Source organism: Petaurus breviceps, unplaced genomic scaffold (genome assembly GCF_028583685.1).
Source record: "Petaurus breviceps papuanus isolate PSGF00001 unplaced genomic scaffold, PetGlider_PUasm1.0 470, whole genome shotgun sequence".
Classification (NCBI taxonomy): Eukaryota; Metazoa; Chordata; class Mammalia; order Diprotodontia; family Petauridae; genus Petaurus; species Petaurus breviceps.
In genome coordinates this window covers 4,186,206-4,200,927 of record NW_027186350.1, presented here as the reverse complement: position 1 = coordinate 4,200,927, position 14,722 = coordinate 4,186,206, and the positions used below count along the sequence as shown (strand labels likewise).

The following is a 14,722-nucleotide window of genomic DNA, read 5'->3' as shown; positions in this document are numbered from 1 at the left end:
GAGACCCATCAGATTAGGCAAGTCAGAGATCATTAGTTTGTACATGGGTTAGTGAGGGAATTCGTTTCACTTGACTATGCATATTTGTTACAAGGGTCAGGTTTTTCTCCTTTAGTCTGGGGTCTGGGGAAGGAGAGAATATGTATTTCATTAATTGAAAAAATTAAATTTAATTAAAAGATCATTGGTAACTTTTAAACAAGAGTGCAAAGGGCTGAAGGATTAGAACAGAGAAAGTGGAGATAGCATAAAATCCATGAATAGGTTTTTCTAGAAGTTTAAGAAAGGGAAGTGAGATAATATCATGGATGGGGGAAGGTTGGGTCTGTTAAAAGTTACTTTTTAAGGGTGGGAGAGAGACTTGGGCATCTCTGAAGGCAGAGAAGAAACTAAATGAAAAGAATTTGAAGGTTAGAAAAAGGAAGAGATAATAGTGGGAACAGTCTTTTGAAGAAAACAGGAGGGGGGATAATGATCAAGGGCTTATGTAAGAGGAGCTGACCTTGGCAAGGCAAGGACTGCCTCCTTATTAGAAAGAGTGGAAGCTTATGTCTAGAGATTTTGAGGAGAGATGGGAAGAAGAGGAAGCTCTTACTAGATGACCTCAATTTTCTCAGGAAAGAGAAGTTAAAAAGATTATTCTGTTTTAAACAACATTAAAGGAGGCATTGTCACCAGGACCAGAGAGATGTATGTATTCTATATATATCCTGATCTTGGACCATATCTTGAGTACTGGGCTCAGCTTTGGGCACCACCATTTTGGAAGGATAAACTCGAGAGTGACCAGAGCAGGGTGATCTGGGTTGATTGAGAGCTGTGACTTTGTGCTATATGAGTAAGCATGAATAAGGTTGAAAGCATGGGTGTTCTGGAGACAGCTCAAACTGCTGAGAGCTGATTGATAAATTTTCAGTGTGACCATTTACGTGTCACAAATCATGAATGCTATAAATCAGGATTTGATGCAGTTGTTTTGTTAATGGTTTAAACTTAAGAAAGTGATGGAGAGAGGGGCAGCTAGGTGGCACAGTGAAAAGAGCACCGGCCCTGGAGTCAGGAGGACCTGAGTTCAAATTCGGCCTCAGACACTTAACACAAAAACTAGCCAGGTGACTTTGTGCAAGTTACTTAACCCAATTGCCCTCCAAAAAAAAAGCAAAAAAGAAAGTGATGCAGAAAAAGTTGAATAATGTGAATTAAACTTAAAAATATGATGCAGGAACTTTTGGGGGTGGAGGGAAGGTACTTGGGGTGAAAGGGATAATAGCCGTCTTCAAGTATTTGAAGGCCTATCATGGAAAAGAGGGTTTAAGATTCGTTCTACTTTGTCCTAGAAGACAGAACTAAGAGCATTGAGTAGACTTCAGAAGTGGTCTAAAGAACAATTTCCTATCCCTTAGAACTATGGTAAGGTAGATTATGCTGCCTTGGAAGATGTGGGTTCTCTCTTATCTGCTGATGTTTAAAGTGACTTGTTTGTTACAATGTAGATGAGATTCCTTTTTAGATACTGGTTGACCAGATGGCCTTTGAGACCCCTGACAATGGGATTTTGTGACTTAAAAAATTTGGATAAGTTGCTGTCTGCACCAGTGCCATCTAGCTGACCTTCTACTGCCTCATAATGTGTTTTAAATGCAAAGGATAGAGGGTGGCTAGGTGGCTCAGTGAATTGAGCACCAGCCCTGGAGTCAGGAAGACCCGAGTTCAAATCCAGCCTCAGACACTTAACACCCACTAGCTGTGTGACCTTGGGCAAGTCACTTAACCCCAATTGGCTTGCCTTCCCCACCTCCAAAAAGCAATAAATAACTAAATAAACGAACAAACAAATAAATGCAAAGGATACCTAGAGTCTGTTGATTGGGTGATAGTTATTTCCTAGAGAATGTATCATTTTATCACCATCTAGTAAGCACTTAATAACTGATTGTTGACTGACTTTCTCTCATAGACCCTAAATACCTCATTGGTCAGTTTACTGTTTTCAAACATCTGTGATAGTTCCTATGTGGGTCTATCTTACAGTATCATGAAAATGAGAAAAAAGAGTTTCATTTGTCCTGGGTAGGTACCTCCTTCAGCTTAACCCGAAGTAGCTGTTTGGCATTTTCTTCTCTGTACATATTTACCCCTGTAGTTCTGAGTTGTCATTCATTCCAGCCTAAGAATTTTTGTATTTAATCCTAGAGAAAATAGGAAGTAAACAGAAGTTTTGAGTAAGCTCAATGACATGGTCAGATTTATGCTTTGGGGAGGATCAGTTTGGTGGTTTTGTAGAAGATACATTGATAGACAACAGATAGATTTGAGAATATGTCTGAAATAATCTATCATGATTATAAGATCTTATTAAAGATCCAGCCCAGGTCTTGGGAAGATTGCACTGAGATGGGGAATGAGGATAGAAACTCAAGAGTTTCTACCTTGATATTTGGTTTGCATCTTTCTACCCCTGGAAGCGTCCACCCAGCCTGACCACACCCCTGCCACAGGTGTGGTCATACTGGGGAGCAGAAGATAAAAGAGAATGTCTTAATTCAAAGTATATGGGTTTACCCGTCTGAGTATAATTTGAATTTGTACTTTGAGGACACATTTGAAGGATTTTTTTTTTTTCATTCCTGGTGTGAGCCTTCAGTGAAAATAACACACATAACAATAACGGTGTTTAATCTTGAAAAACACCATTTCAATCTGTGCTCAGGGCTTTTTAAATGCCATTTTTCCAGGTTTGAGATTTCACCAATTGAGTAGACTCTGCTTCAGTTATAGAATACAGATAATTATGATTCTAAAATTTTTCTAAGGATAATTGTAATCATTGCTTTAAACAACCCTCTTTCGAACTGATCACGTCAGTGAACATCTTTAATTGACGTCCTTGTGTAGGAGCTGATGCAACAGAATGGGATTGGTTATGTATTAAATGCCAGCAACACCTGTCCAAAGCCTGACTTCATCCCTGAGTCTCACTTCCTGCGAGTGCCTGTGAATGACAGCTTTTGTGAGAAAATTTTGCCATGGTTAGACAAATCGGTTGATTTCATTGGTAAGTAGCTCAGCTAATATCAACAGACTCTTTGGCATAGTTTCTAAATGGTGGTTGTCTTTCAAAGGGAAAAGAAGAGGGAAAAAGCAGCCTAATTCACACATTCACAAAGCCTAAAAACCACATGATGCTGCTTACCTCATTAGTGGTCAAAGGTTAAAAGTGTGTGTGCCACATAAATCCTAGGGGATTGGCCTTGTGATGTGATAGCTAGCTTGACTGCTCCCCTCAGTGAGAACACTGTGATACTACTTTTCCAAGTATTTTTGAAAGTAAGGCTTTGGGGATTGAATTCTTTTTTTTTTGGTACTCTTAAAAATTATCTTGGGAACTTAAAAAAGAAACTGGTGGTAGATAAAAAGAATACATGTACACATATATTCATATAATTAGCTTTTTAATTCATAAGTTTAATTAAAATATAAAAATATTTAATTTTTCATTTAATTTAGTTTTTTTAAAAAGAAAATTCCAGTTCAAAGGATGTAATCGGTCCCTTTTAGAGAATTTTTTTTTTCACTTGTACTATATTCTTTCCCACTGGGACCAGGTGTGGTTTCAGAGCATTATTGTCTGTGAACCTTACTTGCTGACAGGACAGTTATAGAATTGTACTGAACCTGGGGGGGGTCTGGTTGTTAAAAGACATTGGTGAGTCATGTCTGGAATATGGTCTAGGAGTTCTTCAACCTCTAAGCCATCACAAATCAGTTAGAATTAGTTTCTGTAGATTGAGAATTATTTTTTTTATCTATATTTTATTTTTCCCCAATTTTTTTTAACATTTTAAAAGAAGTTTTGAGTTCCAAATTCTATTCCTCCCTCCCCTTCTCCCCTCCTCCTTCCCTGAGACAGTAAACAATCAGAAGTGAAATCATATAAAAACATTTACAAAAGCACAATAAACTTTTAAAAGCTACAAATCAGACTTCAGGTACTTTTATGTTTTCCTTAAGGAAATGAGACATCCCTTCTCTCCTGCTCCACACCCCCCCCCAATTTGGTTTGTGTGTGTGTGTGTGTGTGTGTGTGTGTGTGTGTGTGTGCAGATAATCTGACTTGTCTTCCAAGCTTTTTTATTTTTTAAGTTCTGAAATTGCTATGAATCTTAATCTTCTTTAAGGGCAGGAGTTCTTAACCTTTTTTCATGTTATAAAGCCATTTGGCCATCTGGTGAAGCCTATGGACCATAAAATAAAATGTGTAAATTACAAAAGAACACATTTAGATTGAAATTCACTTATCAAAATATCTTTTTAAAATGATTTCAGTGGGGGCAGCTAGGTGGTGCAGAGTACCAGCCCTTGAGTCAGGAGGACCTGAGTTCAAATTTGACCTCAGACACTTGATACTAGCTATATGACCTTGGATAAGTCACTTAACCCCAATCGCCATGCTTTCCCCCCTCCAAAAAGACCAAAAAAAAAAAGTTCAAAATAAATTCCAAAAAATAAAATAAAATGAGTTTAATGACCTCATGTTAAGAAACTCTGATTTAGGGATATATCAGTTCTTTGAAACCTCAACAATTAGGTAACTTTCAGACAATGTAAAAGTAAAAACAAGCAGACTAAAGCCTGACACACCACTAATGTATGCTTTTTTGTTACTTTTTTAAAAGCTGATAACCTACCTGACAGTTGAGGATCCTGTTTCATAACACAGCGATCGCTTCAAGAAAATTTGACTCTAATTTCAATTTCAACTCTGGTTTTAGAATCCCCCTTTGAGGCAGGATTAAATCCTTGTAAATACTAGTATTTATTAACTGTATAAACTATAAACTATACTATATCTTTTTCTTCCCCCTCAAATTTTTATTCCTTTCCCCGTTCTATTCCTCCAAAGAAAAATTTGTATTATTGTTAAAAGGAAGTTTTGTTTTTTTTTCAGCTCTGGGTCAAAAACTTCTATCCATCAATCAAAAAGGATTATTAAGCATCTACTATGTATTATACAGTGCTGTACCCTAAGGATTCAAATAACAAAGAAACCATCTCTACTATCTGTTGGTAGATTTCCATTGTTTTGTGGGACACTAATCTTACTCTTACCCCCTACATGTAATTCGAAACCCAAAAAAATTCAACCAACTTTTAAAAATTCAGCCTGAATTCACTGAATAATTGCCCACCCTCCTCTCTAATTTATGGTGGTTTATTATGTCCACAGAATGAATATATATAACTCCAGGGTGGGGCCATACATCCATGGCCTTATGATAATAATAAGCCCCATCGCTCTTTCTCACACTGTGAAATGTAAATGATTGTTGAGGGAAACTTAGGATCTGGGTCATGTTAGCTGATGCTCTTAAAGTAAAAGGACTTTCAAAATCTGATGTAAAGCAGTATTCAAATGTAGGCTATCATTACTTTTCATTATGCCTCATTTGGAGGCTGTGTAGACCACATGGAGCGGAAAGAACATTGGGAATTAGGTGACCCAGATTTCAGGCCTACTTCAACCACTAACTAGCTACGTCATTTCACCTCTCTGTGTTCGGCTTTCTCATCTATGAAATGATAGGGTTGAGCCTACATGGGCTCTGAGCTAACTGTAACTTGCAGCTAGAATTCTGCAATTCCAGGATATAGGTCATTAATATATGTGTATCTCTTTATATACACATAAATATGTAGTTATATCTATATGTAAATGTATATAGGGAAAGTATGATTTTGTAATTATATAATTTCATAATTATAAAGTATAATTTTATAAAACTGTAGTTTATAAAGTATAATTTTATAGTTATTTCACTGAGAAAATGGAGATCTGGCACATGCCCCTTCCCCTTTCTACTTTAGAGATTCACTAGTCTTGATAGTATTAAAAAAAATTTTTTTCCTGACCCTACTCTCCCTTTCCAGTTACTTTTATCCTTTTTAGTCTTCTTTTTATGCCCGAATTCTCCAATGAATTTTCTTTTCCTTCCACCTTCGTTTTTTCTTCTTTGTTTTCATCAAGGAGACAACTCAGGAACATCATGTGGCTCCCTATTCCCTATCATATACAATCTAAAGTTCTCAGCTTAATGTTCAAGGCCTTTTGACAAGCTGCTCGGACCCTTTGTGTACTGCTCTTTGGTTTCTTCCCAGTGTAGCCTTTTTGCACCAGCCAAACCTATCTATCCTCTCAAGCTCTGCCTGTTCCCCCTATTAACAACATATACCCTTTGCACTGACCACTTCCCGAGACCTCTCTTAAAGCTCTTTAAAAAGCCTTTCTCCAATAACCCCATTTTAATTTGATGATTAATTTTCAATACCTATCAACCAGTTAATCAGTAGGTATTTTACTATGCACCTTAATTGATACCTGCACCTTCAATTAGCCTCTTTATCATTACTTCACAAGAAATTTATAATATGGACATGGAATCATAGACATTAGAGCTAAAAAGCGACCACAGTGATCCGCTATTTAAAATTCCTTATTTCACAAATGGGGCAGCCAGGTGGTGCAGTGGATAGTATTGGGCCTGAAGTCAGGAAGACTCATCTTCCTGTGTTTGAATCTAGCCTCAGACACTTACTAGCTAGGCAACTCACCCTGTTTGTCTCAGTTTCCTCATCTTAAAATGAACTGGAGAGGAACATGGCAAACCATTCCATTAGCCTTGCCAAGAAAATCCCAGATGGAGTCACGAAGTATTAGAAGTGACTAAAACAAGTATAAAACAAAACAAAACAAAAATTCACAGATGCAGGGACTAAGGTCCTGAGAAATAAAGTGATTTGTCTAAAGCTGTACAGGCTGAAGAAATGAGAGTTAAACATAAGAAACAAGAACAATCTAAGAAAAACGTAATATAAGTGATAATTGTTAGAAGGAAAATAGGAGTATTCGCTGAAAGAGTGTGAGGAGGTTTCATGGCAGTGGGGGCTGGGTGTGGTGGGGGAGGGATGTTTCTAAATCTATGTTATCTTGCACTTGCCTTATCTCCATTTTCTAGTTGTGTTATACATGTAAGCTTGGTATCAACAATCAGATTGTAAATTTCTTTTAAATTTTAAATTTTATTATTATTATTATTTTTTGCCTTTTGGAGGACAATTGGGGTTAAGTAACTTGCCCACGGTTCCACAGCTAGTTTTTTTGTGTTAAGTGTGTAAGGCCGGAACCAAACTCAGGTCCTCCTGACTCTGGGCCGCCGCTTTACTCATTGCACCATCTAGCCGCCCCAGATTGTAAACTTCTTAAGGATCTTCTATTTCTTCTCACCACCCAGACCTAATACAATATTTTTATACTCATGAAGGACTCAATAGATGCTTCATTGAGTAATAAATTAATTACTTTTAAAAGACTGTGATTGAGGTGCTTACAGATAAACAGCCAAAGTGGATTTTGTTTTTGTTTCTGTTGTTTTTGTTTGGCCATCTACACAACCAAATTTACTGACTGTCTATCAGCTCTTACGTCATTCAATTAGATATGTCTTCTTCATGAAAGCGTGGTTTAATAAATTCATTATTTACATGGAGAAATGCTTTAAGTTATACATATTCCAGCAACAACAAGACAGTTCAAACCTCTTGGCCCCTGAAACTTCAGTACAAATAGAAGATGTCTTTGTTGTGATGAGACAATAACTTTACTTTGACTTTTCTACTAAACTCCCAAGGAGGGGGATTTCTTTAAGCTTCCACTTATTGTTACCAGTGACATGTACTATATATTTTTATTAAAATTGTAAAACAGAACAAAACGACTTAAAAAATACTATGGACAAGTAGGTGAACTGGCTGACTTAATAAAGATGGATTCTTTTTAAGTTTTCAAGTGTTTTACTACTTAGTTGAATGAAGTGATTCTCAAACCAGTTTTTCTAGGGTTATGTCAACATATTCAAGTTGATGACCTTAATTTCACTACATAAACATAATATGAGCTTCCTTAAAATTATAGGATATTTAAATGGATTTTGGGAGAATTTCATAATGATCCTTTGAGATTATGAGGTTGGGGGCGGGGTGGGTAGGATGGCATGGGGACAAAATAAGAGGATTGGGAACCACTGGGCAAAAGCACCAAAATAGGGAATTGGGTAAGCTGGATTGTAAATCAAATCACTTAACCCTTCTGAGGTCTACTGTTTTTCTTGTTAAAATGTTGCTTGCCTATTGGAAAAAGCCTTTGTGAGTGATATTTCCTGAATGTGATTCTTGTCCAGAGAAAGCAAAAGCCTCTAACGGATGCGTGTTGGTGCACTGCTTGGCTGGAATTTCTCGCTCTGCCACAATTGCTATTGCCTACATCATGAAGAGGATGGATATGTCCTTAGATGAAGCCTACAGGTAAGGGTGTAGAAGGGACTCCATCTTGGGGAAGTAAATATCCAAGAGCCTACTTTATGTTAGGTAGGGTGCTGAGTATTTTTTACAAATATTATCTCATTTGATCTTCACAACACTGGGATATAGGTGGTATTAGTTATCCCTGTTTTGCAGTTGAGGAAACTGAGGCAGATAGAGGTTAAGTGATGTGTTCAGGGTCATACAGCTAATAAATATCTCAGGCTGGATTTAAATGCGGATTTTCCTGATTCCAGACCAGTGATCTATCCATGGCTCTACCAGCTGCCTCTCTTATGAATTCTTGTGGTACAGGTCTCTGAGAAATAGGAGAATGAAGTAGAAAGAGAAGGCCAAAAGCCTAAGCTGCTACTCAGTAACTGTGTGACCTTCATCACATAAGAATCTATTACCGCAGAGGCTGATTGGAAACATAAAAGCACTGTACAGAGGGGAGTGATGGCTGCTTGAAGTGAAATACAGATATTTATACGTCTGTAGTACTTGATTGGATCTGTCATCTCAGTGCTATGTGTCATTTCCTATATCAATACAGAGCATCCACAGCTTTTGAACATTCTGGTACGACTCTTGTCCTTCTATCGAGTCTCCCTGGGTGACTGTCCAATATGGTGGGGGACCTTCCTTTAGGACACTTCATTATTTGGGTACCATTGCAACTAACATGAGCGGTGATCTTTTCAACAAGTGCTCTTTACTAGTTGTTGTGATCCTTCAAAAACTGGGAGAGAGGTCATTTTTGTTACTTAGCATTTATTCAGCATAAACTCATTTTCAATGAAATTGAATAAATTTCAGACATATTAAACCATCCACTGTTACTCTAGTTTATTTCTTACTCAAATCAAGGGAAGATAATTGTGCTTTTTTCATCCATTAAAATCAACATCTGACACGTACGTGATAGACTGTTCATGACATGCCCTTTTCTTGACATCTGATGTGACTCCCTTTCTACAAAGGATGAGGAAGCAACTTCTGGGCAGCGTCAGAGGTTAGAGATTGAAGGATACACCTGAATGCTGAACCCTGTGGTTATCATTGAGTGGCACACACTCCATTTTTGCCAGCATCACAGTTGTTCAAATTGTTTACTGATAAATTGTCTTTTTGGCCTACTGTCTACTACTTTGTTCAAAGTTCAAAATGTAGGGCAAGTAAGTGAAGACACCATCAGTCTCCAATTAGGGAGTGAGTAGTGGTCAGGGTTGGAAGGTGTGATCCCAGAGAACCTTCATGGGGACCATGGTTGGGCTTTTATATTTAAGCCTTTCCAGGAAAATAGTCCTAGTGACAAATGGCAGGAACTATTGTAATTATGTACCAGACAGGTGGGCATAGGCTGACAGCAGTTCAGTTCTTTCCTGTCAAGCTGATAAACATGAAGGTGAGAAATTACATATTTAAATAGCTACCGATGGAGAAAAGCACAGTGTGAATGGCCCCTATTTGTTTCTGTCCCACACTGAAGTTCATTTATGAAAGAGAACAAAATAAATTGTTATCTCACTAGAGCTACTGAATTGTTTGGATTTCTCTATTTATACTTAAGTTAACGTTCAACCAATTGCCTGCATCTCTTCTTTTGTTTTAAACTATTTTATTTCCAACAGGTTGTTTTTCCTTAGTTTTCTCGATAAGCTAAAATAAGCTATAACCTTAGTTTTATATCAATATTAACTTTTGAAAAAACTGCACCTTCTCTGATATAAAAAAGCCATAGAAAGGTTTGGTAGCTTCCTGAGTCTTTTACTGCTGTGGACGCTTCTCTTCCATTCCTTATCACTGATTTTATCCTTTTGACAAACTTGGTATTAGTGAGGATTCCCTGTAACATAAAGGCTTAAACTGAGCAGTAGCTCACAAGTTTTCTGATCAAGTCACTTTAAGTACCAAGATGAATTGGGAAATGTGCCTTTGATGCCTTCTTTTTCTTGAATTAAAATCCTGAATTTTGAAATGCCTTGAAGACATAATTATAAGCCCCCTGAGGAGTCACACGGGGAAACGGAAGAGCCAGTAAGCTACAGCCACAGCCAAATGTGCCAACGGTGTTTTGGCTCTCTGAGCCTTCCTGGTGCTCTTAATCATGGCAGGAGGGCTTCGCTTGCGAACCTGAGTCATATACCTTTAACATCAGTTACAATGTTAAACTATCATTCCTTGAAAAAAATTCTCCTAGCACAATAGCTTAAAGGGACTGGGTATTCTTTTCCTGTTGCATGGAAAGGCACCATGATGTCCAGTGTCACCCACTAGTGTCCATCCCAAGGCCCTACTATGGCTATTAATGTGTTGAAAGTTTTCTCATGAAGAGGAACGTTCTTTATGCTAAAGTTTTTCAGTTAATATTTAATACATTTTAGTTTCCAAAGTTGTCATCCAGAAAGTATCTTGTTGATTTGGCTGAAGCCTTTCCCAGGATTTCCATTCTTGCTTGTATGTTTAAAGGGGGAAAAAAAGAGCTTAAATCATGTATAGTTTGAGTTTTTAACATTTTTCCTTCTATCCATCAGATTTGTGAAAGAAAAAAGACCAACTATTTCTCCAAACTTCAATTTTCTGGGCCAACTGCTAGACTATGAGAAAAAGATTAAGAACCAGACTGGAGCATTGGGTACAAAAAGCAAGCTTAAGCTTCTGCACTTAGAGAAAGCCAGTGAATTTGTTGCCACCGCTTCCGAAGGAGCACAAAACAGCGAAACCTCCGTTAGTACCAACTGTGCTACCTCAGATACGATGGGGCAGAGGTCCGTGCACCCTGGGAGCCTTCCAGGCATGCAGCTAGCATCGTTTGAGGACAGTCCACTGGTGCAGGGACTCAATGGACTCCACATGTCTTCAGACACACTGGAAGACAGCAACAAACTCAAACGTTCCTTCTCTCTGGACATCAAATCCATTTCATACTCCTCCAGCATGGCGGCATCTTTACATAGCTTTCCCTCATCTGACGACGCTCTAGAATACTACAAACCTTCTAGTGCTTTGGATGGAAGCAGTAAGCTGTGCCAGTTCTCTCCAGTTCAGGAAGTGTCTGAACAGACTCCAGAGACCAGTCCAGACAAAGAGGAAGCCACCATCCCCGAGAAGACCCAGTCTGCTTGGCAGTCAGAAAGCCAGACCAAGAGGTTGCACCCTGGAAGAACCAGCAGCGGCAACCCCACCCAAAGGCCGCTCCTATCCCCGCTGCAGCGGAGCGGGAGTGTCGAGGACAACTACCGCACCAATTTCCTGTTTGGCCTTTCTACCAGCCAGCAGCATCTGGCCAAGTCGGCGGCTGGCCTGGGCCTCAAGGGCTGGCACTCGGACATCTGGGCTCCCCAGGCTTCCGCCCCTTCCTTGACCAACAGCTGGTACTTCGCCACCGAGTCCTCTCACTTCTACTCCACTTCCGCCATCTACGGGGGCAGCTCCAGGTACTCTGCCTACAGCTGCAGCCAGCTGCCTACTTGCAGTGACCAGGCTTTTTCAGTGCGCCGGCGGCAGAAGCCGAGTGACCGCGCCGACTCGAGGAGGAGCTGGCATGAGGAAAGCCCTTTCGAGAAGCAGCTGAAACGCAGGAGCTGCCAGATGGAATTTGGAGAGAGCATAATGTCAGAGAACAGGTCACGAGAAGAGCTAGGAAAAGTAGGTAGCCAGTCAAGCTTTTCAGGTAGCATGGAAATTATCGAAGTGTCCTGAGAAAACACGGACGGGTGGACTTCTGGAGATTTGTTTTTATCTTCTTGTTTAATGAAAAAAGAAATTCCCTGTAAATCTGAAATATATGTATGGACGTGGATATTTTTGGAAAGTGGGGCTTTGGTGTAAAAGCTGTTTTCTTTTACTCTGATGTCTACATGTGGGAGAGCAGCTAATTTTTCTCCCAGTTAAAAGTGGAAGAGCAGATGTTTAAGATTTTTTTTTTCCCTGGACAGATGAAGCAGTCATGCGATAAATTGCACATCCTCTTGTTCTTATAAAAGAAAGCTTTATTGGTGATAGAGGACAGCACCATTTCCAAGTTGTGCTACTAATAATTCTCAAAAGCTAGTCCTTACCCAATTCTTTCACAGTGCACCTTAGCCCTGAAACTGAGCCAGCTTCTGGGTCAGGCGGGTAGACCCTGTTAGGGACAGAAACATAGTCATGAATCCGAAAGAAACAACTCACTGTAACAGAGGCCCATCTGAACATCAAAGCACATTCAGTAAAACCGGTGACATAAAATGTCATTCTAATGGATAGGCTATTAGGTGATTTCCAAGAGCTGCTTTATAAAGAGCAAAAACCAAGTACCTCAGATATTACAATTAGGGCTTTTACTGCTACCCATTTCCGGTAGCTGGTTTTGTAAGCATTGTGAATAGGTAGTTAGCTAGTCATATTTTTAAGGGCAATTTAAGCTGTCTATGCACAAATTTCCAGTTGGGCCTAGATATAAGTGGGTTAAAAAAAAAGGTTTTATTCTCTGGCTTGGGAAGGAAAAGACTGAAAACCATTTTGTAGTTCATTTAAATAGCTAGGAATCAGGCCCTCTACTGATTGACACAGCAGTTGGGTGGTTAGGCAAGTTGACTTCCATCCACCAGTTCAAAGTGGAATTTTAAAAAGTGAGATCACACTAACCATTGTGTTTTCCTTAAAACCAAATGTGTGTTTGGTGGTAACAGCAACGGCTCAGGTGTTCTCGGCTTAGTAGTGTTTTCCACTGTTCCTAATACGGGTTTAGTCATGGTGCAACCCAAAGGTATCTTTCTTTTTTAACAGGAAAACTTAAAGCCGAAGAAGGGGACAAAACTATGGGAGGATTTATGGGGAGGAAAAGAGCTGAAGGAAAAGGAAAATGTATCTGCTTCCCCAGCAACATTTCTTTTTTGGTATATAGTTCCTCTGGTGGTGTCTATACTTTCCCCAGTTAGACTCTTAGATTTACCAGTAATGTAGGGGCTAGAGAAAGCAGGCTCAAAACGTCAAGTATAGGAATGTCTGGGGAATGTTGTAGTCTTCTCCTAACAATGGCACTATAGCTGATGGCGGTCCCCAAGCAGTTCTCAAAAGCAACTACCCTTGGTTTTTTGGTAGCTGGGGCAAGAAGAAAAAGCACTTGGTCCTGAGCTGTAATCACTGTATGGCCAATCACTCTAGGCAGCTGAAAATATAAAGAGACTATGGCAAGTATGTGAGGGATATTACTTATTTACTTTTAAACTTTTTAAGCTTGAGTCTTGTCAACTACGATGTGGTCCTCATTCGAAGCCTTAATTCATGTCAGCAACTTGGTTTTTTTTGTTTTGTTTTGTTTTGTCTGTTCTTTTTATCCTCCTCAAGGCTAGCTAGTTGCTGACTCAAATCTCAGGTTTTTTATATGGTGAGAAATGAACAGGTCTTTTTTGACCAGGATGTGACTTACATTTCCTGTGGTGACTGCAAAAATCCAGCACAGACCGGAATGATTCAAAGGTGACTGAACTTGATCGTGATGAGTGTGAGGGTGCATGTGGTGACCCAGGTGTTATATGGGGGTGAAATGCAGGTAGAGAGGGGATTCCTGCCACTTGGTTTCTTACGTGCAGAGTTCGAATGTTTGACATAGACCCATTCTCAAGGTTTTACACAGACAGATGTTCTGAATGTGTAATGTTACTGTTCTCTCAATACATATCAACTATTCAACTACTCATTATTCAAGTTAATGAATGGACGTGAATCATTCATTGATATGAATAATATATACATGGACAATCAGGTGTCCAAATTCCAGTCTCAACTGTCAGACTTCTGAAATGTTAACAATAGTTTCAACCTTCTGGACTTTTCATGAAGGTTTGTAGGACTTTATATTTTAACAACAACAGAAGTGTATCAGCAGAAACCCAAATCACAACCCCTCTCCCTGGGGTTTCTCTTCATGCAGCTCTTATCTGGTAATCATACCATAACCTACAGGCCTCCTAGTTAATGTCAGATCACCAGCTCTCCAGCATTGAAAGTATGGCCTTTTGGACAGCTCTAGGTGGCATGGTTGGTACTCACACTCAAGAATCCATTCTTAGGGGAACCCTTAGTGCCTATTTAGCGCTGTACAGGATGGTGATTCAAAACAAAATAAAGTCAAAACAGCGGCAAAAAACAGCCAACTAGAATTTGGTGAGAAATGCTGGAAGTGGTTTTCGGACATTTGTAAACGTTAAGAGTGGACTGATTACGTACATGTTGAATATGGATATAATGTTCTTTGGGTGTAAGGCAAGCTACGTGGTTAAAAATTGTGCGTTTCTCACTTTGTGACATGAACATTATTGTATGTTAATACGATGAATAAAATCAGAATTGGTACCTGTTTATATGTAAAGTCAAAGAA

At 39.1% G+C, this 14,722-nt stretch overlaps 1 protein-coding gene across 3 annotated transcripts in view; it reads left to right on the top strand.

Moving 5' to 3' along the window:
• The window catches only part of DUSP16 (dual specificity phosphatase 16), a 104,646-nt gene extending 89,924 nt beyond the window's left edge, over positions 1–14,722 (top strand). For all 3 annotated transcript variants that reach the window (XM_069101502.1, XM_069101501.1, XM_069101504.1), the window contains exons 5-7: positions 2,896–3,055; positions 8,235–8,358; positions 10,893–14,722. In XM_069101502.1, the coding sequence (XP_068957603.1) occupies positions 2,896–3,055; positions 8,235–8,358; positions 10,893–12,060 (1,452 nt within the window). In that variant the 3' untranslated portion in view covers positions 12,061–14,722. The remainder of the gene's footprint in view (positions 1–2,895; positions 3,056–8,234; positions 8,359–10,892) is intronic.